The sequence below is a fragment of the Lampris incognitus genome, chromosome 2 (genome assembly GCF_029633865.1).
Source record: "Lampris incognitus isolate fLamInc1 chromosome 2, fLamInc1.hap2, whole genome shotgun sequence".
Classification (NCBI taxonomy): Eukaryota; Metazoa; Chordata; class Actinopteri; order Lampriformes; family Lampridae; genus Lampris; species Lampris incognitus.
Genome location: NC_079212.1, coordinates 33672040 through 33694300, shown reverse-complemented (window position 1 = coordinate 33694300; position 22261 = coordinate 33672040). Strand labels below are relative to the sequence as shown.

General features: G+C 43.0%; 1 protein-coding gene across 1 annotated transcript in view; it reads left to right on the top strand.

The window, feature by feature from the left end:
* ifrd2 (interferon-related developmental regulator 2) overlaps nucleotides 1-21960 on the top strand; it is a 41774-nt gene extending 19814 nt beyond the window's left edge. The window contains exons 3-13 of the mRNA XM_056274486.1: nucleotides 8582-8698; nucleotides 11315-11399; nucleotides 12449-12573; nucleotides 13691-13848; nucleotides 15643-15696; nucleotides 16256-16434; nucleotides 17694-17802; nucleotides 18001-18135; nucleotides 20343-20471; nucleotides 21005-21097; nucleotides 21302-21960. Coding sequence (XP_056130461.1) covers nucleotides 8582-8698; nucleotides 11315-11399; nucleotides 12449-12573; nucleotides 13691-13848; nucleotides 15643-15696; nucleotides 16256-16434; nucleotides 17694-17802; nucleotides 18001-18135; nucleotides 20343-20471; nucleotides 21005-21097; nucleotides 21302-21382 — 1265 coding nt within the window. The 3' untranslated portion in view covers nucleotides 21383-21960. The remainder of the gene's footprint in view (nucleotides 1-8581; nucleotides 8699-11314; nucleotides 11400-12448; nucleotides 12574-13690; nucleotides 13849-15642; nucleotides 15697-16255; nucleotides 16435-17693; nucleotides 17803-18000; nucleotides 18136-20342; nucleotides 20472-21004; nucleotides 21098-21301) is intronic.
* Nucleotides 21961-22261: the final 301 nt, after the last annotated feature.

Genomic DNA, 22261 nt, shown 5'->3' with positions numbered 1-22261 from the left:
TGGCTATTATGTAGATAAATGAGAAGAACTACCTGTTGTCAGATGAACAATTCCTCACTTCAAAACATAATTAAACAAACTTGTTTAATTAAAGTTTTGTACTTACCCTGCTGTTGAATCCATGGCTCCAACATGTTTTCGTTTCAGGTGTTCTCTCATCATGGTGCTCCCGTGCCATGCAAGAGTGGTTTTAAATGGTTTGCAGCTTGCCCATACTTGAATTTAATTTGAAGTGCTGCCACAGATAATTTTTGTTGAACAGTTTCTCTGCCTCAAAGGTTCAATTTTATTTATTTATTTGACATATTCCACCTTTATATGACAGCGATAGTCAAGAGAGAGACAGGAATGGCAGGGGAGAGAGTGGGGATGACATGCAGCAGTGGGCCCAGGCCAGATTCGAACTCGGGCCGCTGCAGTAAGGACTCAGCCTCATGTGGTACGCGCTCTACCAGGTGAGCCACCTGGCTGCCGCAAATGTTTTTTTCTTTTTCTTTTCTTGAAGTGACATAGCCAGCTCTGCGAAACAGCATACACCAATAGACCCAACAAATAGATAGTGAAATTCATTGCCATCTATTTTTATAATTGAATTGTATCGATTTCATCGATTCATTTGTTGTTGCAGCCCCAAGGTCAATAGTTTGACATCTTTGAATCCCATCCTGCTATATTGCATTTTGCAGTGATGATATCTTTGTCAATTTTTCTAAGATACGTAGTAAATGCTTATATCGCACATTATGTAGTTTTGTTTTTTTTTCCCCATTGGCTTGTTGAGGTTGTGCAAGGCTTATTTTGAAGTGGAGGCAAACAGACAGGCTGAACAAAGATGCAGTTTGCATTCTCAGGGGTTACACTTGTTATATACATGAGATACAAAAGTTAAAATTGTCAGCTTCTTCAGTTTTCTTGATCCATGATGATAATGGCCGCATTGCAATGTGAAGGCAGATGATGGTTTAAAATCAAGCCTGAGATGAACTGAATAGTGTCCAGATTTTGACAGTCTGCATTGCCCAAATCCATAGGGTGTCATCCCTTTGTGGACACTAGAAGAAAATGCCTTTTAAAAAAAAAGTTCAGTTTAAACAAATGAAAATGGCATGAACAATTTAGGAGAGATGTGAGGGTGAGTTCTCATTAATGATTGTGGCTGTGTGGTAGAACTCCACAGAACTGCTACTACTACTACTACTGCTACTTTTGTCTGCTCCCGTTAGGGGTCGCCACAGTGGATCATCCGTTTCCATCTCTTCCTGTCCTCGGCATCTTCCTCTGTCACACCAGCCACCTGCATGTCCTCTCTCCCCACATCCATAAACCTCCTCTTTGGCCTTCCTCTTTTCCTCTTCCCTGGCAGCTCCATATTCAGCCTCCTTCTCCCAGTATACCCAGCATCTCTCCTCCACACATGTCCAAACCACCTCAATCTTGTCTATCTTGCTTTGTCTCTGAACTACACAGAACACAAAGAAGAAATGGATTTGGACAGATTGAATTGGATGTACACTACCGTTCAAAAGTTTGGGATCACCCAAACAATTTTGTGTTTTCCATGAAAAGTCACACTTATTCACCACCATATGTTGTGAAATGAATAGAAAATAGAGTCAAGACATTGACAAGGTTAGAAATAATGATTTGTATTTGAAATAAGATTTTTTTTACATCAAACTTTGCTTTCGTCAAAGAATCCTCCATTTGCAGCAATTACAGCATTGCAGACCTTTGGCATTCTAGCTGTTAATTTGTTGAGGTAATCTGGAGAAATTGCACCCCACGCTTCCAGAAGCAGCTCCCACAAGTTGGATTGGTTGGATGGGCACTTCTTTGAGCAGATTGAGTTTCTGGAGCATCACATTTGTGGGGTCAATTAAACGCTCAAAATGGCCAGAAAAAGAGAACTTTCATCTGAAACTCGACAGTCTATTCTTGTTCTTAGAAATGAAGGCTATTCCATGCGAGAAATTGCTAAGAAATTGAAGATTTCCTACACCGGTGTGTACTACTCCCTTCAGAGGACAGCACAAACAGGCTCTAACAGGTACTATTTAATGAAGATGCCAGTTGGGGACCTGTGAGGCGTCTGTTTCTCAAACTAGAGACTCTAATGTACTTATCTTCTTGCTCAGTTGTGCAACGCGGCCTCCCACTTCTTTTTCTACTCTGGTTAGAGCCTGTTTGTGCTGTCCTCTGAAGGGAGTAGTACACACCGGTGTAGGAAATCTTCAATTTCTTAGCAATTTCTCGCATGGAATAGCCTTCATTTCTAAGAACAAGAATAGACTGTCGAGTTTCAGATGAAAGTTCTCTTTTTCTGGCCATTTTGAGCGTTTAATTGACCCCACAAATGTGATGCTCCAGAAACTCAATCTGCTCAAAGAAGTGCCCATCCAACCAATCCAACTTGTGGGAGCTGCTTCTGGAAGCGTGGGGTGCAATTTCTCCAGATTACCTCAACAAATTAACAGCTAGAATGCCAAAGGTCTGCAATGCTGTAATTGCTGCAAATGGAGGATTCTTTGATGAAAGCAAAGTTTGATGTAAAAAAAATCTTATTTCAAATACAAATCATTATTTCTAACCTTGTCAATGTCTTGACTCTATTTTCTATTCATTTCACAACATATGGTGGTGAATAAGTGTGACTTTTCATGGAAAACAGAAAATTGTTTGGGTGATCCCAAACTTTTGAACGGTAGTGTATATGAAAGACTTACAAAAGATCACAGGAAAAAAATTAAATAAATAATAATAATAAAATATATAAAATCCAGTTAGTCAAGTAAATTCTCTATGAGACAGTACAAGCCTGTTTCATGCTATAAGTAATCATCAGCCTGCTGAATTATTTTGCTCCTTAAACACAATGGTAGGGATAGGGAGCACTATCCCTACCGTTGTTTCTTTTAACAAAGTTATATATATATATATAAGTACCAGAATAGAATTAAAAGTTGACAAGGGGACACAGTATCATAGATGTGACACTCAACTATTGAATACAAACAAGTAGTGAATTTTTATTTATACTGAAGGTTTATTTCTGCATGCTTCAAAACAAACTAGTTCATATAATCCATCATCCAACCATGTTGGACAGGTTGTTTGGGCCAAGTCATTCATACCTTTTCTAAACTAGATAAACACAAAGGTGGGACGAGAAGTTGTCCGTCATAGAGGGGGGTGGGATCATAAACAGGAAGTCTTTGGGATCTAGACTCAAGTCAAATCTAAAAAGAGTTTTTCCTCAAAGTGGTTGGTAGTGAGTGGTGAGCAGTCAACACGAAAGCAGCAGGTTGGTTTTTTTGGGGGGGGGGGGCTTTTTCTCCCCAATTGTACTTGGTCAATTACCCCACTCTTCCAAGCCACCCTGGTCGCTGCGCCATCCCCTATGCTGATCCAGGAAGGGCTGCAGACTACCACGTCTCCTCCGATATATGTGGAGTCGCCAGCTGCTTTTCACCTGACAGTGAGGAGTTTGACCAGGGGGATTGGGCGCATGGGAGGATCACGCTATTCCCCCCAGTCCCCCCCCCCCGAACAGGTGCCCCGACCGAGCAGAGGAGGCGCTAGTGCAGCAACCAGGACACATACCCACATCCAGCTTCCCCACCGTAGACATGGCCAATTGTGTCTGTAGGGACGCCCGACCAAGCGGTAACACGGAGATTCAAACCGGTGATCCCCTGTTGGGAGGCAACGGGATAGACCGCTACGCTACCCGGACGCAGCAGCAGAAGTTTGAGTAAAGAATGACCAGATAGTAGTTGCAGACCACTTGAAACCCTGCTCATTTTCACACCAGTGGAAAGTGCACATAGATTTCAGAGATATTTGGATGTAGAAATTTTCATTTCAAATGTCAGAAAGCTTTCCTATGTTAAATGACCCTATCAGATATTCTGGACAACACTTCATATGTAGCATGCTGTAGCCCTAAGGTTAGGTCTGTGTCCACTGGAGACCTGTAAACAAGTGGTACCTTTATTTTTGAATTTTCTACAGAAACATCGCATTTTGAGCAGCCTTTCAGTTAAGAGGTGCAAGCTCGAAGCTGTCCTCTATTTCTTTAAAACAAAGGATCTTGACAGGAAACACCCTGAATGTAGTTCAGTTCATAGTTCTTAGCTTGACCAAATCCTGAACGTTAAATTGGAGAACTCTCTCAGCTTTAGATGTGGAAAACAGGCTTGTATTCCCCCCCCTGTGTGTGTGTGTGTGTGTGTGTGTGTGTGTGTGTGTGTGTGTGTGTGCGTGCGTGCGTGCGTGCGTGCGTGCGTGCGTGCGTGCGTGCGTGCGTGCGTGCGTGCGTGCGTGCGTGCGTGTCTATAAGGAGAGCACTCCTGGTGTATGGTTACTGACAGAAGCAGACAGCTGAGGAGAGCCATCCTAGAGTCACCCTCTGTAAATCTGGTATTACCCACATCCTTTAATAGACTACAGGATAGGGTATTGCTGCCAGTCACCAGCCAAATAAAGTGTCTGCGGCAGGGAAGAGTTTTTATTTTCACTTTGGGAGTTAACCAATCATCGTTTGGAGGCCCTATTAATTTGTAGAAGTCACATTGCTTGTGAAAGCGCGAAATCAGACAGGGGATTTTTGGAAACTTGTATGTTTAAATGCTCCATTAAAATGTTTGCTAAGCTCAAAGGTAGTTGTGGTTCTCTAGTTTACTTGCACAGTGGTTCTGTGGAAACATCCCAGGCGTCACAGGTGCATTGTATGGGATTTGTATGCACGCGTGCAAAAATTTTCTCTCTTGTGTCTCCTCTACTTAATTTCCCTCTCAGCTTTTCTACTGTCTTAATAATTAAGACTGGACACTGCTTGGCATCCTCTTCATATATCATATAATTCTGTTGTCCTCTTTCAATGTTGTTTTCTGTAAAGTGTGTTTTCTTGTGTATACACGACATCCATTACACGTCTGTCCGTCTTGGGAGAGAGATCCCTCCTCTCTTGCTCTCCCTGAGGTTTCTTCCTATTTTTTTCTCCTTTTTAAAGGTTTTTTTTTTTAGGGAGGTTTTCTATATCTGATGCGAGGGTCTAAGGACAGCAGGGATAGACGCTAATATTTGTAAGCACTGGCCCCGTGGGCCACCAGGCTCCTAAATTTGGTGGCCAAGCCCCTAAATTTGGTGGCCCAAATGTAAAAACACAGAAAAGGCAATTTAACACAACTTAACACTGACACATCAATAAATGAAAACACATCAACAAAATGAAAATGTATATTTATTTAAATTGAAAACCCAAGTTCATTTGTAAACATACATACATATTCTGTCTCTTAGTTCATAGTCTCTTTTTTGCACCCCCCTCCTGACTCTGCCTCATACACGCTCTCTCTTGCTCCCTCCATCCCTGCCTCCCTCTCTCCCAGCATTGTGCCTGTCAGTCATGTCTGCAATAAAAACATTACAAAAAGTAGTAGAAAACCTATAACACATACTTCTAACTGTAGCCAAAATTGTCAAAATACATGGGCAGAATTAATATTTTTTTATAATTATTTAAATTGAAAACTCAAGTTTTTGTAAAGATATGGTACATATATTCTCTCACAGTCTCAGTTCAGTTTTTTTTCGCATCCCTCTGCCTCATACTCGCTTGCTCCCTCCCTCCCAGCATTGACCCGGCGTCAGTCATGAGTGCAATAAAAAAACATTACAAAAAGCAGTAGAATTCTAATCCGCAAGAACCGAAATATAGCGGGCTTGGCACATCTTCTCCAGTGTTCAATCTGTTGGTTCCCAGATGTGATTGTAGATGTGGGGAATTAATCTACAGCAGTAAAGTTGCCGACAACAACGTTAATACCATTAACTATGAGCAACTAGCTGCAATACAAACAGAAAATATGCTACATGAGCTAGCCAGCAATAGCCTACTGCTGATGAAGAGTAGCTAACAATACATTATTTGTCCAATAAATTTAGGTAGCTGCTCTACTTAGTAGCATTAGCACTACATTAATTTGCAGCATATAAACCTAACCAGCTAGCTAGCTAACTAGATTAGAATTAAACCAACCCACCTTGCTATAGCTTTGTCGTTTGCATATCCATGCACCATGTCTACGCCTTTCTTGATGTGGAGTTCGATAAGCCCAGGGAAAGCACTAAATGCGAGTTCGTTACGTACAGACAAGGCTCAACATTTTCAGTTTTTTAGTTTTCAAAGCCATCCAGCATGCCGAATTTCGCCACAAGAGGACACTGTTACATAACCTCACACGAAAAGGAACAACTTTTGGATCCATGGAAACATAAAATCCGGGTGAAAATCAGTTTAAACCGATCTGCTCCTTTTAAAAAAGTCTGGGTATTTTTCGGTGAAAATCGGTAAAAACCGAAAACGCTGAGCCTTGCGTACAGAATAGTATGCCATGTTGAAATTTTTAATAATTTTCTCCCGTTATCCACTCTCCATATGATGTATTTGTCTCCCTATGGGTGTATTGTATTTTCAGGCGAGGTAACTGCAAGGTGTGCAACTGTGCACCTTAAGTTTTGTCCACTTTTTCCATTAATTGTGATGTGGTGTTTCCTGAAGGCATTGTTTCTAATGAAAAATGAGCTAGACTGCTCGGCTTGTTGAGGAAACTGGCGGCACAACGCAGTACATTACGTCCTTAGATGTGTCGTATTCTAGCCACTTAAACTCTTGCTTCCATTCACTCCTAAATTTTCGTCGCCGTTCCGTTTGTTCATTCCTTTTGTGTTTCTGGTTCTTCTGTAATGTTCATGTTCGCAGCTTGAGTAACGTTAGGCTTAGTAAACCCATACTTAAGCAGCTCCGGCATATCAGCAGCTAGCTGGCGACGAGTAAAATTAAGTTATTGTTAGCTGTTTTTGTAGAATGTTGAATTAAAAGACGTGAATGAATCGGGATGTTTGTGGAACTGTGACGTTGCATTTGCGAAGGGTGGTGGGTATTTTTTTTTTTTAACCTTGACTTGGTGGCCACAGGGGGCCACCTACTGGGGATATATGGTGGCCACAGAGTAACTTTTTATGACCACGGGCCATCGGGCCATGGTTAATGTCGAACCCTGGCCTGGACAGGATGCTGTATTTCTGTAAAGCCCCTTGACGGAAATTTGTAATTTGTGATCTTGGGCTATACAAATAAAATTGACTTGACTTAAGAAAATAGTCAAATGTGTATCGCCTTAAAACAGAGTTAAGATTCTCAGAGAGTTTTACAATTTCCAAGCGAGAAACGTGAAGATCTGTCCCGGTCACTGCTCCACCCCCTCTGCCGATCCATGGAGGGCCGCAGACTACCACATCTCTCCTCCATACATGTGGAGTCGCCAGCCTCTTCTTTTCACCTGACAGTGAGGAGTTTCACCAGGGGGACATAGCATGTGGGGAGAATCATGCTATTCCCCCAGTTCCCCCTCCCCCCTCAAACAGGCGCCCCGATCAACCAAAGGAGGCGCTAGTGCAGCGACCAGGACACATACCCACATCCGGCTTCCCACCCGCAGACACGGCCAATTGTGTCTGTAGGGACCAAGCCGGCGGTAACACTGGGATTCGAACCAGCGATCCCCATGTTGGTAGGCAACAGAATAGACCGCTATGCTACCTGGACGCCACAATATGAGATTTTATAATTAAAACACTCATATATACTAAGGCGAGTGGACTGCCCACGCATTTACAAAAACAAAATAAAGTTTTGGCAGGTTGCACTGTGGGTTTAATGTTGATGCCATCTCTAATATCAAAGGCTGTAATGCACAAAACTTTTTTTTCATAATTATTTTCATTCATTTTCCTGGCCCTCCCAGGCAATTGTGGCCAAAACACCTCGTAATTGTGGCTTAGTACATTGTTGAAATGTGTTGTGGATTGTTCCTGTTTGTTTTTGTTTTTTTTCCTTAATATGCCAGTCACCATGAACATTACCCTTCCTAAAAAGTGTATTATATATATATATATATATATATATATATATAGTGGGTTTTTTTTCCAAAACCGTCAATGGTGTCGTTATAAGTGCTCACGCTCAACTAATGAAGAGCGGAATATCAATGCAGATACAGAAAAAAAAGTTTTAATACATTGCAGTACAGGCCTGTTTCGTGCATCGCGCACTCATCAGCTCTCTCTCTACACACACACACGCACACACACACATAGTATATATATATATATATACATATATATATATTCCTCTTTATCAAGGTTTGGCTATTAATATGTTGCATTCCCATCTTTAAACCTATTTTGGGGAGATCTTAAATATAAAAAAAATTAACCTGGATGGAGCTGCATCTGTGTAAACTATGGCACTATTTATGTCTAAATGTCTCCAGTTCTTTCTTCCTTTACCTAATGTCTCTCCACTCATCTCAATTTGTGTTGTACTTTCCTCTCTGCTCAACTAAATCCCTCTCTCCCTCAAACCTACACCCCTTTTTATCATCCGTCTGTATCCTGCTCTGCTCTCTCAAACTTCTCTTTCACCTCCCTCACCTGCCCTTCATTCCACTTACCTTCTTCTTCCTATCTACGCCTTCTCAACCTCCCCAATGTTCATGTGGGTTTTTCTCTTCTCCAGGAGGTAGGAATGGGGTGAAGGGCGAGTCGGGTGCCAGTGACGATGACCTTGCCTCCGATATCCTGAGTCACTACAGCAGCGCCAGTGAGACCGCCTCCATACTGGAGGAAGGCACAGGTGGGTACATGTGTATGCATATACACACACTCCCACACAATCGGATATGTACATGCATGCCAGCTGTTTTATTTACTTCCTACCTATCTTATATAAAGTGTTTGCTGTTGTACAAATGTGCTTGGAAAAAGTTGGGCCTTCCCTTGTTTTATTTTATTTGCTTTTTTCAGTTTTCAGCATTGAATGACTGTTAATCTCCCCATATATACCTGTTTGTACCAATGACCAAATATTTATATCCTTTTCCTCAGAACCTCATAGAGGTGGATAGCCTATGAGCTTTCTCCTTACAGGATTACCAAAAGTAAATGTCATAGCTTTGTGTTCAGTATGGTGGAGAGCGTAAATCGAACTATATGAGACACTGAACTTCCCCACCACGCAGAGCAGAGTTTAGCCCTTGTCTGCAGTAGGGGTATTGCCATACACCGGTATTGATGATAACTGATATTTAAAAAATGAAATAAAGGGATGGCTGAAAAACTGAACTCCATGCCAGAAGTGTTCGCTCAGCATGACCTTGACTTTGGGCACACTGACAAAATAAAACATCACATAAAGCTCATGCATGTTCTCCCTGTGTCTGCGTGGGTTTCCTCCGGGTGCTCCGGTTTCCTGCCACAGTCCAAAGACATGTAGATCAGGTGAATCGGCCGTACTAAATTGTCCCAAGGTGTGTGTGTGTGTGTGTGTGTGTGTGTGTGTGTGTGTGTGTGTGTGTGTGTGTGTGTGTGTGTGTGTGTGTGTGTTTCGGCCCTGTGTTGGCCTGGCGGCCTGTCCAGGGTGTCTCCCCGCCTGCCACCCAGTGACTGCTGGGATAGACTCCAGCATCCCCGCAACCCTGAGAGCAGGATAAGCGGTTTGGATAATGGACGGATGGAAATATTGATATCAAGTTGGTAATACACATAATACTGTGTTAACAATCCAGTGCTTCTTAAATCATTTCGGTTTCTTTCCGTTCTCGCTTTGTCCCCCCCCCCCCCCACACACACACACACCTCTGACGTGACGCAGTAACTGGGTAGTGTGGTGATCGCCCAAATTATGTTGTTATAAATAATAAGAAATCTCTTTCCGGCGATCGATCGTTTTTTTCACTCACATTCACACACCCACCAGTCCTGTCAACCAATGTTATGGCTCTGTCCCCCAGCACTGCCCCCCCCCCCCACCATACTCAACAGCACGGTGTCTACGGGGAAAACCTACAGATTTCTGTATTCCACAATCTCCCAGGACCTAAGGGGGGTATCCAACATAGACACAATCATTAAAAAGGCCCAGCAGAGGATGTACTTTCTCCACCAGCTAAAGAAGTTCAACCTGCTTCAGGAACTGCAGATTCAGTTCTACACTGCAATAATCCAGTCTGTCCTCTGCACATCCATCACTGTCTGCTTTGGTTTGGCCACCAAACAGGACAGGGACAGACTACAACGGACAGTCGGGTCTGCAGAGAAAATCATTGGTGCCAACCTGCCCTCCATTCAGGACTTATACACCTCCAGACTCAGGAAACGGGCAGGCAACATCACTGCAGGCCAGTCACAGCCTGGTCACAACCTGTTCCAACTTCTCCCCTCTGGCAGGCGCTACAGAGCACTGTACCCCAAAACAACCAGATATAAAAAGTTTCTTTCCGTGGGCTGTCATTCAAATTAACCCTTAACAACGTCAAATAAATCCAACCATTTTGTATATACTGTACTGTACATTGTACGTATACTGGTACACTCTGTCATGTCCATCAACCTCAGGCATGTATGTAAGTAACCTGCTAACATCTATTTAAGCATCTCTGATATATTCTCTGCACCGTTGCACCTTATCACCTCTTATTTTGCCCGTATAAGTCAATCCTTCTGTATATATATTTGAAGATTGTTGTGTTGTAGTGTTGTTATTCTATGTTAAGTACACTGACAGAGCCACGAAACCGGAGTCAAAATTCCATGTTTGTGCAAACCTACGTGGCCAATAAACATGATTCTGATTCTGATTGTTCATTTTGTATGCTTTTGTACAGTTATGGTTACAGACTCTCTCCACCTTCCTACACTCGTAGTTTGAGTGTAATTCATTTGCCAAAAAAGAGACAAAATGCACAATAAACTGATGGCAGTATTTTTTTTTCAAATTTTCTATAGCTGTCACAATAATATCATTATTGTGAATTCTTTTGGCCATGATTGTCATGTTGTGAAAATCTAATAGTGTGACAGCCCTAGTCTGCACCCTGACCATGAGAAAGCTGGTTAGGGTTCGAATTGCCCCGGTGGGTCCCATCACACTGAAGGTCAACCTGTGTACCTCTGTTGCCGCTATGTAAGTCTTGGTGGGGTCCATAGAACGTAGGCCTGTGTGTTCTGCTGTCTCAGCCAGTTAAGCTGGTACTACACTGTCTCAGGCGTATTTGTAGTGTCCTGGGTTCAAATCTGGATCTTTGCTACATGGTTTCTCCTTCTCTCTTCACTCATCACTTCCTGTTTCTCTTCACTGCTGTCTGATAAAGACAAAAATTCCAGAGTAATCTTTGAAATAAAGTAATGGCCTGACGTGTGTGTGTGTGTGTGTGTGTGTGTGTGTGTGTGTGCACGTGTGCGTGCATGTCAGGAGTGGAGTCTGTAGATGAGCAGACAGCCCAGGAGGAGATGGAAGACAAACTGAAACAGTGTATAGACAATCTCATGGATAAGAGGTTAGTCTTTTTCCTTTTATGTTGACTTATATTATATTTTGTGTGTGTCTGTCTGTCTGTCTGTCTGTCTGTCTGTCTGTCTGTCTGTCTGTCTGTCTGTCTGTCTGTCTGTCTTCTCCTGGATCGCCACCTTGCCGTGGTGGAGAAGCTTGCATGTACCAATGATCCCAAGAGCGATGCCGTCCGGAGCTTGGCTCCTGGTAGGGTCACCCAAGGCAGACAGGTCAAGGGGGAGGTTCCAGACGAAGTGCGATCCAACAAAGACCTCAACGGCGGAACTGGTGGAAGATGTCTCTAGGTCACAACGGCAGTCATCATCATCATCGGCGGTCACTCGTAGTTGAGTGTGACCCCCCTCCCTCTGGGTCCTCAGGTGGGTGTAGAGGCCGATCCTGGAACCGCATAATGGGTGCCGTTGTCACCTGGAGACATCTTCTGCCAGTTCCGCTGTTGAGGTCTTTGTTGGATTGCATGGGTATACAATGGTATACAATGGCAGTGAAGGCGGATGAAGGCTGCAACAGAGGGCGGTCTCCCATCGTCTTTGTTCTTCATGCCATTGGACTCTGACCACCCCCTGCCGAGGACCGTGTGATGGCTGCAGGTGCATTAGCCACTCCACGTAAAAAGCTGTCATGCACAGGTGTCCTCCCATTATGCGGCTCCAGGATCGACCTCTATGCCCACCTGAAGACCCAGATGGATCCAGATGGAGGACAGACATACTCGACCCCGAGTGACCGCCGATGATGATTATGACGTGTGTGTGTGTGCGCGCGTGTGTCTCTGAGAAACGTGAGTGAGAATTGTGATCTCACTTTGAAGCCAAAGAAATGGTGATTCCCATTTAATCCAGAATTGTGCAGCCCAGTTACTTGGTTAGTGGGTCATCCACGAAAATCAGGAACAAATAAAAAAGAAATGACAAGACGAGCAAGGCAGTGGGACAGCTTGGCTATGTGCTGTATTAGGTGCTGCATTAATAAATGTGTTGGTGTGAAAGCTGAATTAACTCCCTCCTGTGACTCATCGCCTTTGTCACCCACCAGTGCTAAGACCCGAATTGCAGCGCTGGAGTCACTGCGGCAGGCCTTCTCCTCCAGAGTACTGTATGAGTTTCTCGTAGAGAGGCGCCTCACCATCAGCGACTGTCTGGAGAGGAGTCTGAAAAAAGGTGAGGTGTGGGTGCGTGTATGTGTAAGTGAGAGGAAGGAAGGAATGGAAAGAGAGAAAGTTAAGCAGACACATAACTTGAGTTTTTTTAAGAAAGTATGTAAGATGTTTTATACAGATAGATTTACGCATGATAAAGGGATGCAGACAGGCACCCTATCTTTGTGCTCTCAAGGAAAACAGCCTTGTGTCCGATGTGCTCTTGTGGTGGTTCATAGAAAGTATAGATTTCACCTCCTGTACTGATTAACGAAACCACATTTTAAGCCCTTGTGAAATACCCAATCAACACACCCGTGACTGCATGTTTACTTACATTACTAACGTATTAAGGAACTTAACAACAATCACAACTCATACTGATACGTGATGCATGGTATTGATAACTTGCCGAACTGCACAAAAGGTATACTGCTAGGTTGGGGGAGATTGGACATGAATGTTAAAAAGAAAGGATGTTGGGGCATCTGGGTAGCGTAGCAGTCTATTCCATTGCCTACCAACATGGGGATCGCTGGTTCGAATCCCTGTGATACCTCCGGCATGGTCGGGTGTCCCTACAGACACAATTGGTCGTGTCTGCGGATGGGGAGCCGGATATGGGTATGTGTCCTGGTCAGTGCACTAGCGCCTCCTCTGGTCAGTCAGTGCACCTGTTTGGGGGGGGGGGGACTGGGGGGAATAGCATGATCCTCCCATGCGCTATGTCCCCCTGGCGAAACGCCTCACTGTCAGGTGAAAAGAAGGGACTGGCAACTGCACATGTATTGGAAGAGATGTGGTTGTTTGTGGCCCTCCCTGGATTGGCAGAGGGGGGGAGCAGCGACCGAGATGGCTCAGAAGAGTGAGGTAATTGGTCAAGTACAATATGGGCGAAAGGGGGGTGGTGCTTTTGTTGTTTGCCCATTTTTCCTGAAAACAATGATGTGTTACTTTTGATTTTTATTTGATAAAATTGATTCTTGGAGTGTTATTTGGTGAGACCAAAGGGAGTAGCTTTATTAGTTAAGTTTGTCCTTTCTAGAGGAGGTAGAGGAGAAGCACAGGCATCAGGAGTCGTGTTCACTCATTCAGTACATTTACTTTGTCTTTATGTTTCCCTGTCTCCGTCGGTCCAGGTGGTGGAGAAGAGCAGGCAGCAGCAGCCACAGTCTTTGCCCTGCTCTGCGTCCAGCTCGGGGGTGGAGATGAGGGGGAGGAGGGCTTCAAGATGCTCCGCCCCATACTGAGCGCCATCCTTATTGATGGTGGTGCCAACATATCAGCACGCCAGAGGGTAAGTGATTGTTCAAGCCCCACCCCTGCAAACATTAACTCAAAATTTCCAAAAGTGGGGAGAATGACAGATTTTCAACCTTTCAAGATTGAAGGGATTCTGTTTATACTTCTGTGGAACAAAATGTGTTGCTGAGTGATCATAGTAAAACACACCAAGTATTTGTTTTCTGAAAACATTTTTATTGAACATTTTTTCAGCAAATATTGGAAACCCTCATTGATACTTTGCCGACCATAACTTTCTATTTGACCAGGTAGTCCATTAAAATTGATTTGTGTATGAAACATTTTGACAAACCTAGAAATTGCAAAACATCTTCGCAAATCAACTTCAACCATAAGCACAAGGAGTAATGTGCTTTTACGCTTGTGTAGTCGGTAAAAGCAAAAAAATGTTCAGTTATGAGTCAATTAACAGCTGTTACGTGACTCATAATCGAGCAATTACTTAAAGTGTTAGGAAATATAATGACACAATAATGAGAGCCTGTAAGAGATTATTCAGCCATGATTGATCATGTATGAGAAAGTTGTTGGAATTGTTATATTGCTGTCCTAATGCCACAAAGAGGCGCCATGCAGTCTGCTGGAAGAGTGATGCGTGTTGTCATGTAAGCTGAATGCTGAGAAACTCCACTGGTATCACTCCTCAGTACACAAGGGACAAGACATGTAAACCCAAATCAACATCTGCAGACAAGATGGCAGAAAGTGACTCAGCCAGTACGAATCAGACTGTATTTCAGTGCATGAAAAGGATGTTATGGCCTGTGAACTCTCAGGTCCAATGGCAGCGGTCTTTTAACCATCCCTCGTGCTAGGTCTAGAGCAGGGGAAGCTGCATTCTCTATTTACGCCCCAAGTAGATGGAACGCCCTGCCTGAGGACCTGAGAGAGGCCCCCACACTGGGCACATTTAAAAGCAGGTTAAAAACCTTACTTTTCAAAACAGCCTACAGCTAAATTCATAAGGGGTGTGTGTGTGTGTTTTATATATTTTGCTATTTTTATATATTCTGCTCTGTTGTTACCTTTAATTAATCAGTGTTTATGGTACTTTTACTTATTAATTTCACTAACTCAGTTTTAAACTTGTTTATACTTTTCTAGAATTTGCCTGTACTTTTATTTATTTATTTTTTTGTAGGGGGGGGTTACTGATTTCATTGTTTTATTGTGTGAAGCACTTTGTGTCACATTTATTTGTATGAAAAGTGCTATACAAATAAAATCTGATTGATTGATTGATTGTGATCCCAAAACTTCAAGTCTTACTCGCTGTGTGCGGAGCCTCCGTGAGTGGTTAAGATAGCTGCAGTAGCAGTATATATGAAATTGTTGATGATGTTTTGCTTAAAATTGAGTCTTGGAGACTGAAACTTTGAATTACAGTTAAAGTGGTTACAGTGTAGCTTTGGTGATCTACACAAGGTGTGAAAGTAGAATTTTAAACTTTTTCATGTGTTGTAAAATGCTTTTTGCATTTTTGGATTGATATTAAATATCTAAGAGATTGCTCATCATGGGGTTACTAACTTTGTGAATAATGTAATAAATTCAACAATTAGAGCTGATTAACCTTCCCTCAGTATGATGCACATTCATTGTTAAAATACATTGCTAAAAGGCCAAAACCAAATGATGGTACAACAGTGTTTCTCTTTGGGCTGCATTTACATGATGTGTCAGCAGCATAGGGAACAAGTATAGAAAATTGTGGGTCACTCTCTCTGTCAGTGTTTGATTCCTTGCTTATTCTTTGAGTATTTGACCGGCCTCTTGTCTCCACCAGTGTGCCAGAGCCCTGGGGATGTGCTGTTATGTCTCTTCTGCTGAGGATGGAGAGGTGAGAGCACATCATACTTACTTTAGCTGAACCATTTAGGATCATAACTTGATGGTTCTTCAGGACAGTGGTTCCTAATCCTGTCCTTGGGGCTTGCATTACTCCTGGTTTTCTTTTCTGCCAGTGAGTTTATTACAGTCACCTGTTTTTTCAGATGTTTTAGACCTCTGACACAACAGGTGAACGTATGGAACTACTTGTGAGAATAGAAAACCTGAAGTACCATGGGTCCCTGAGAACCAGATTGAAAGTCTCTGCATTAGGGATTTCCTGGACTGCCTTAGCCAAATTTAGGGATTTTTCAATTTCACCTTTTTATGCTTTTTTTTTTACTGCATTATGCTTTGAAGGTTATAACAGTAGGAGAGTGATAGAAACAATTGTGCTTAGGTTTTGCACTCCCAGCCTACTTTGTAGACAGTTCATCCATTTGTCTGCTAAATGTTGCTTTTCCCTCACATTTTTCTCTTTCCCCCGTACTCGCCATCTTTCATTTCTCTTGTCTCTTTTTCTGATGTTGTCTGTCCGTCTCTTTCGCTCCCCTCTTTGCTTCTCTCAGGATCTGATTAAGTCAATGAGCCATTTGGAGGGCGTGTTTATGTCTTCCTACCCCAACAGAGAAGGAACACTGCCCATCCCCAAACCTGGCTACCCTGGGCTCTACAGTGCCGCTCTACAGGCCTGGGCACTGCTGGTTACTATCTGTCCCGCATCCAGACTGTCTGTACTGCTAGACATGTGAGTTCAATATCATTAGTGTAGAAATAGGACGTTAAATCCTATTTTGGACCAAGACCCAAGATATGATTAACAATCCTTGTGCCATACTCCAGAGTGAGCATTCACATAGAAAAGCAAAGGCTTAGAAAAGCTTATGAATACATATTTATAACTGGTCTATTTGTATTGTTATAGCTATTGTTTTGCATTATTATTAGGGATTCACCAGTACTGCTATCAGATATTGGGCGGATACCAGGCTAAAGTGGAGTAATAATAATAACGGATTACATTTATATAGCGCTTTATCTTGATACCCAAAGTGCTTCACAGTGAAGGGGGAATCTCATCTCGAACATCACCATTGTATAGCACCCACCTGGGTGATGCACAGCAGCCATTTTGTGCCAGAACGCTCACCACACATCAGCTTGTGTTGGAGAGGGAGAAAATCAGTTGAGCCATTTACACGGGAGGATGATTAGGTGGCCAGATGGAAAGAGCCAGGTTGGGAATTTTGCCAGTACACCGGGGAACCCCTGACTCTGAGATAAGTGCCATGGGATCTTTAATGACCACATTGAGTGAGGACCTTGGTTTAACGTCTCATCCAAAGGATGAGACAGAGTATTGGAAATTTTACCCCAAACTAAAATTGATGGCAAAAGCCACAAGTGACATGTCAAATAAAAGCAAAATGGCTTGATTTACTGCATTTTTGGCACATGGAAGCCTGTATTTCTTTAAAGGTGGGGGGAAAATACCTGATTCTTTTTCTGTTATTTTGCTCATTGACTGAAAACCAGTGGTCTAAGTGCACTATTCAGCATTGTTAATGGATTGTACTTGGGCTTGTATTTAAAGATTCATACTCGGAATTGATATCTGCAGTGAAAAAGTGGTATTGGCAGTGTTGTTGTTTTTTTTGTTTTTTTTTTGAGATACTTTATTGATCCCCATAGAGAAATTACGCTCTGGTTTTAACCCATCCTAGTTGTGTAGCTAGGAGCAGTGGGCAGCCACTGTGCAGCAACCGGGGACCAACTCCAGTTCGTCTTGCCGTGCCTCAGTCAAGGACATAGACAGGAGTACTAACCCTAACATGCATGTCTTTTTGATGGTGGGGGAAACCGGTGCACCTGGAGAAAACCCACTGCACCGTTGTTGTTCTTGTTAATCAGTCTCATTGCTATTAGTATTACGTGTACATTTCATATGTTTTTTTCCTCTTTGTTTCTATATTTGTCTTTCTCTCTCGCTTTCTCTATGGCTTCCAGTCACCTGCCCAAGCTGCAGGCTTGTCTGGAGAGTAGCGATGTCAACTACAGAATTGCAGTGGGAGAGACCATCGCCCTGCTTGTGGAACTTGGACGAGATGTGGATGGGGTAAGCACTTGCAAACATGCATATAAACACACATACACAAAGGAAGAATAGACATACAAACACAGATTCGCTGAAAGAGACAAACAAGGTGCACGCACACGCAAATCACTACTAATGCAAACACCTGATACTCCTTGCATAAATAATCACTGTAAACTGCCTCAATATTACCCTGTATGTGGGGGCATGTGTTTGTAGGACTTTGAAGTGGAAGACAGTGAGGGCTTGTGTGAGTGTCTGAAGGGCTTAGCCACAGATGGCAACAAACACCGGGCCAAAAATGACAGGAGGAAACAGCGCTCCATCTTCAGAGAGGTTCTGCACTATATAGAGGTATGGACACTGTGTGTGTGTGTGTGTGTGTGTGTGTGTGTGTGTGTGTGTGTGTGTGTGTGTGTGTGTGTGTGTGTGTGTGTGTGTGTGTGTGTGTGTGTGTGTGTGTGTGTGTGTGTGTGTGATCTTGCATTTTTTTTTTTTGACATTTTTTTCCAATTGTTAGTAGACAGGCTAAAAATGAATAGACTGGGGTTTTCTCAGATCAAGTAAACATACAATTAATTATTCAGTACTTGCAAATACCATGTGCCAATACAGGTGTCTCACATTGTACCTACCGACCATGAAACCTATGCATCCCAACTATTTTAGAAAGATTGGGAGTTTGCATGTTCTCCCCATGTCTGTGTGGGTTTCCTCTGGGTGCTCTGGTTTTCTCCCACATTCCAAAGACATGTAGGTCAGGTGAATCGGCCGTACTGAATTGTCCCTAGGTGTGAATGTGTCGGCCTTGTGATGGACTGGTGGCCTGTCCAGGGTGTCTCCCTGCCTGCTGTCCAGTGACTGCTGGGATAGGCTCCAGCATCCTCGCGACCTGAATTTGGATAAGCGGCTTGGATAATGGATGGATGGATGGAATAATCTCCATTTTCCTCATCTAACGAAAATGTTGCCATTAACTCGAACATGAAGTCTTCAAGTCAAGACTTTGAACAGCATCATTCTAGTAGATCTTGGATTGTTATTGCTCACTACAGCAATACTTAGAATTTATCTTTTGCCCTTATATTGAACCCGACACATACACTCACCGGCCACTTTATTAGGCACACCTGTCCAACTGCTCGTTAACGCAAGTTTCTAATCAGCCAATCACATGGCAGTAACTCAATGCATTTAGGCATGTAGACATGGTCAAGACGATCTGCTGCAGTTCAAACCGAGCATCAGAATGGGGGAGAAAGGTGATTTAAGTGACTTTGAACGTGGCATGGTTGTTGGTGCCAGATGGGCTGGTCTGAGTATTTCAGAAACTGCTGATCTACTGGGATTTTCACGCACAACCATCTCTAGGGTTTACAGAGAATGGTCCGAAACAGAGAAAATATCCAGTGAGCAGCAGTTCTGTGGGCGAAAATGCCTTGTTGATGCCAGAGGTCAGAGGAGAATGGCCAGACTGGTTCGAGCTGATAGAAAGGTTACAGTAATTCAAATAACCACTCATTACAACCGAGGTATGCAGAAGAGCATCTCTGAATGCACAACATGTCGAACCTTGAGGCAGATGGGCTACAACAGCAGAAGACCACACCGGGTGCCACTCTTGTCAGCTAAGAACAGGAAACTGAGGCTACAATTCGCACAGGCTCACCAAAATTGGACAATAGAAGATTGGAAAAACGTTGCTTGGTCTGATGAGTCTCGATTTCTGCTGCGACATTTGGATGGTAGGGTCAGAATTTGGCGTCAACAACATGAAAGCATGGATCCATCCTGCCTTGTATCAACGGTTCAGGCTGGTGGTGGTGGTGGTGTAATGGTGTGGGGGTTATTTTCTTGGCACACTTTGGGTCCCTTAGTACCAATTGAGCATCGTGTCAATGCCACAGCCTACCTGAGTATTGTTGCTGACCATGTCCATCCCTTTATGACCACAGTGTTCCCATCTTCTGATGGCTACTTCCAGCAGGATAACGCGCCATGTCATAAAGCTCGAATCATCTCAGACTGGTTTCTTGAACATGACAATGAGTTCACTGTACTCAAATGGCCTCCACATTCACCAGATCTCAGTCCAATAGAGCACCTTTGGGATGTGGTGGACCGGGAGATTCGCATCATGGATGTGCAGCCGACAAATCTGCAGCAACTGTGTGATGCTATCATGTCAATATGGACCAAACTCTCCGAGGAATGTTTTCAGTACCTTGTTGAATCTATGCCACGAAGGATTAAGGCAGTTCTGAAGGCAAAAGGGGGTCCAACCCGGTACTAGCAAGGTGTACCTAATAAAGTGGCCAGTGAGTGTATATTAGTACACTGCTGTTATTTTGTATTATTTTTATAGTGTACTTTTTTTCCTTTGTCTACATTAGTAGCTCTAGGCAAAAAAAAAAACGCCATGGTGGCATCATGACCATCATATTACAAGCCATTCATTTCTGCTAAAAATCTGTTTTACGCCATGGTTCTTGTTTATCTCTATTTATGATTAGTGCGTCTGTCTTTATTCCTCCCTCTCGCTCCTTTCCTTTTCGTGACAGAGCGATGATTTTATGGAGGAGAAGATCAAGTTTGGGGTGGAAGGCGTGTACATAGACGGCTGGATGAGGAGGCGGATTTATGACGCCTTCAAAGAGATCCTGGAATCAGGAGTCAGACACCACCTACAGGTAAGGTACAGTTCAGGTACACACACATGATCAGGATCACTGTGGGTGAAACCATTGCCCAGCAAGTAGAGCTGCAATAAGATACATATGCACATACACAAACAAAAATCGCATTTGATTGCAACAATAAGGAATTGTACATAGCAGATATTTCCACAACAAAACCAGTTAGCTCACAAACCAATGTATCAGACATAAGACATCTGCGTCCTTTACAAAAGCATCGGCCCCAAACAATTAATAGATAAAACTTTCGTTACATACCACATTTTGTACATTAGTATGTAAGGCAGTGTACTTCATATGAGAGAAAGCTACAAGTGTATACTACAAGTGTAGAAGCCAAAGAAAGGTTTTCTACTTACAGTAAAAACAACCAACCCAAAGACAGATTGATTATATTAGAAGTGTAAGAGATAATGTTGGGCTGGAAATGCAGGGAGCAAGTGGGAACACACCCATATACAGAGGTGTAATTCTCTATCCATCACCCATGTACTCAGGTTTCTTTTTTGGTTTATCTCTTTGACCAGTTTAACCCACTTTTGAGAGACATCTTTGGTCTGGGCCCACCCCTCATCCTAGACTCAGGCGTGAAAAGCAGCAAGATTTCACGATTTGAGAAGGTAACTCCGCCTCTTTTAGTGTAGCAACTAATCTTTGACCTGGAAGAATTTGACATTTTTCATCGATTGGTTTTTAATGGTTGCTTTTTTTTTTTTGCTGTGTTTTTGCACCGTTCTTGCATCATTCTCAAGGGAAATTGGTAACACGTGATAAGAATGTCAGTCTAAATGTCTCTGTGTCTGTCTTTCTTTGTCTTTCTCTAGCATCTATTCAATTCAGCTGCCTTCAAGGCTAGGACAAAATTGAGGAACAAAGTCAGAGACAAACGAGCCGATGTCATGTGAGAGGAGGTGTTGAACCGGAGGAGTGGACGGAGGAGAGGAGCATTAAAAGGGGAGAGAGTGAACTTGGAAACAGGTTGTTTTTTTAAAGATGAAGACAAGGAGAGTGGTTTGGAAAACCTGCCTTTAGTTCACTTACTTGACCTCTAAACCATGACCTTAACCTTAAATGTAGTCTTTGCATTTTCAAACGGGCTATTTCACTTCTACCCCTCCACTGCAACTTCCTCCACAAGACCAAAAATGGCTGCCCCTTTATTTCTCACACCTCTTAGGAAAGGAAGAGGTGGAGTCAAAGGTATTGCGCTTTTTCTTTTTTTTTTTTTTTTGCTTGATCTTCTGGTGGCAGCCATTTCATGCCTCCTCCAAAAAACTAGCCGATACTCATTCTGGGGCACAAAATGGTGCAAATGACAGGGGCATAAACGACGCAAATAGCTACGGTAAGCTTTTGTGAGTACTCAATGCTTGACGTCTAAAATCAACTCTGTCTAAATCTATAACTTTTAAATACCACTGTCTGATAAGTAAAATATATACAGTATTTCCCAGACTACTAGTCGCACTGGAGTACAAGTTGCACTCAGCAAAAAACGTGTTGTTGCGGGGGGGGGGGGTCGCTTTTAAAAACAAGTCGTATTTATATTATGGTACAGTAGTGATGTGCGGGTCAGGATTTTTTAATACCTGCACCCACCCGACCAGTTATGAGAGCCAAGCCGCACCGCCCAACCCACTAAAATATGTGTTAACGTGAACCCGATCCAAACAGTAAACCGCCAGATTTAGCCTAGGCTACAGCAAAGTGAGTAGTGTTGCACAGTTTCATTGTTGGGTTGTTTGCCCAGCATAATACACTGATTGCAAGGCATAGCCTGTTTT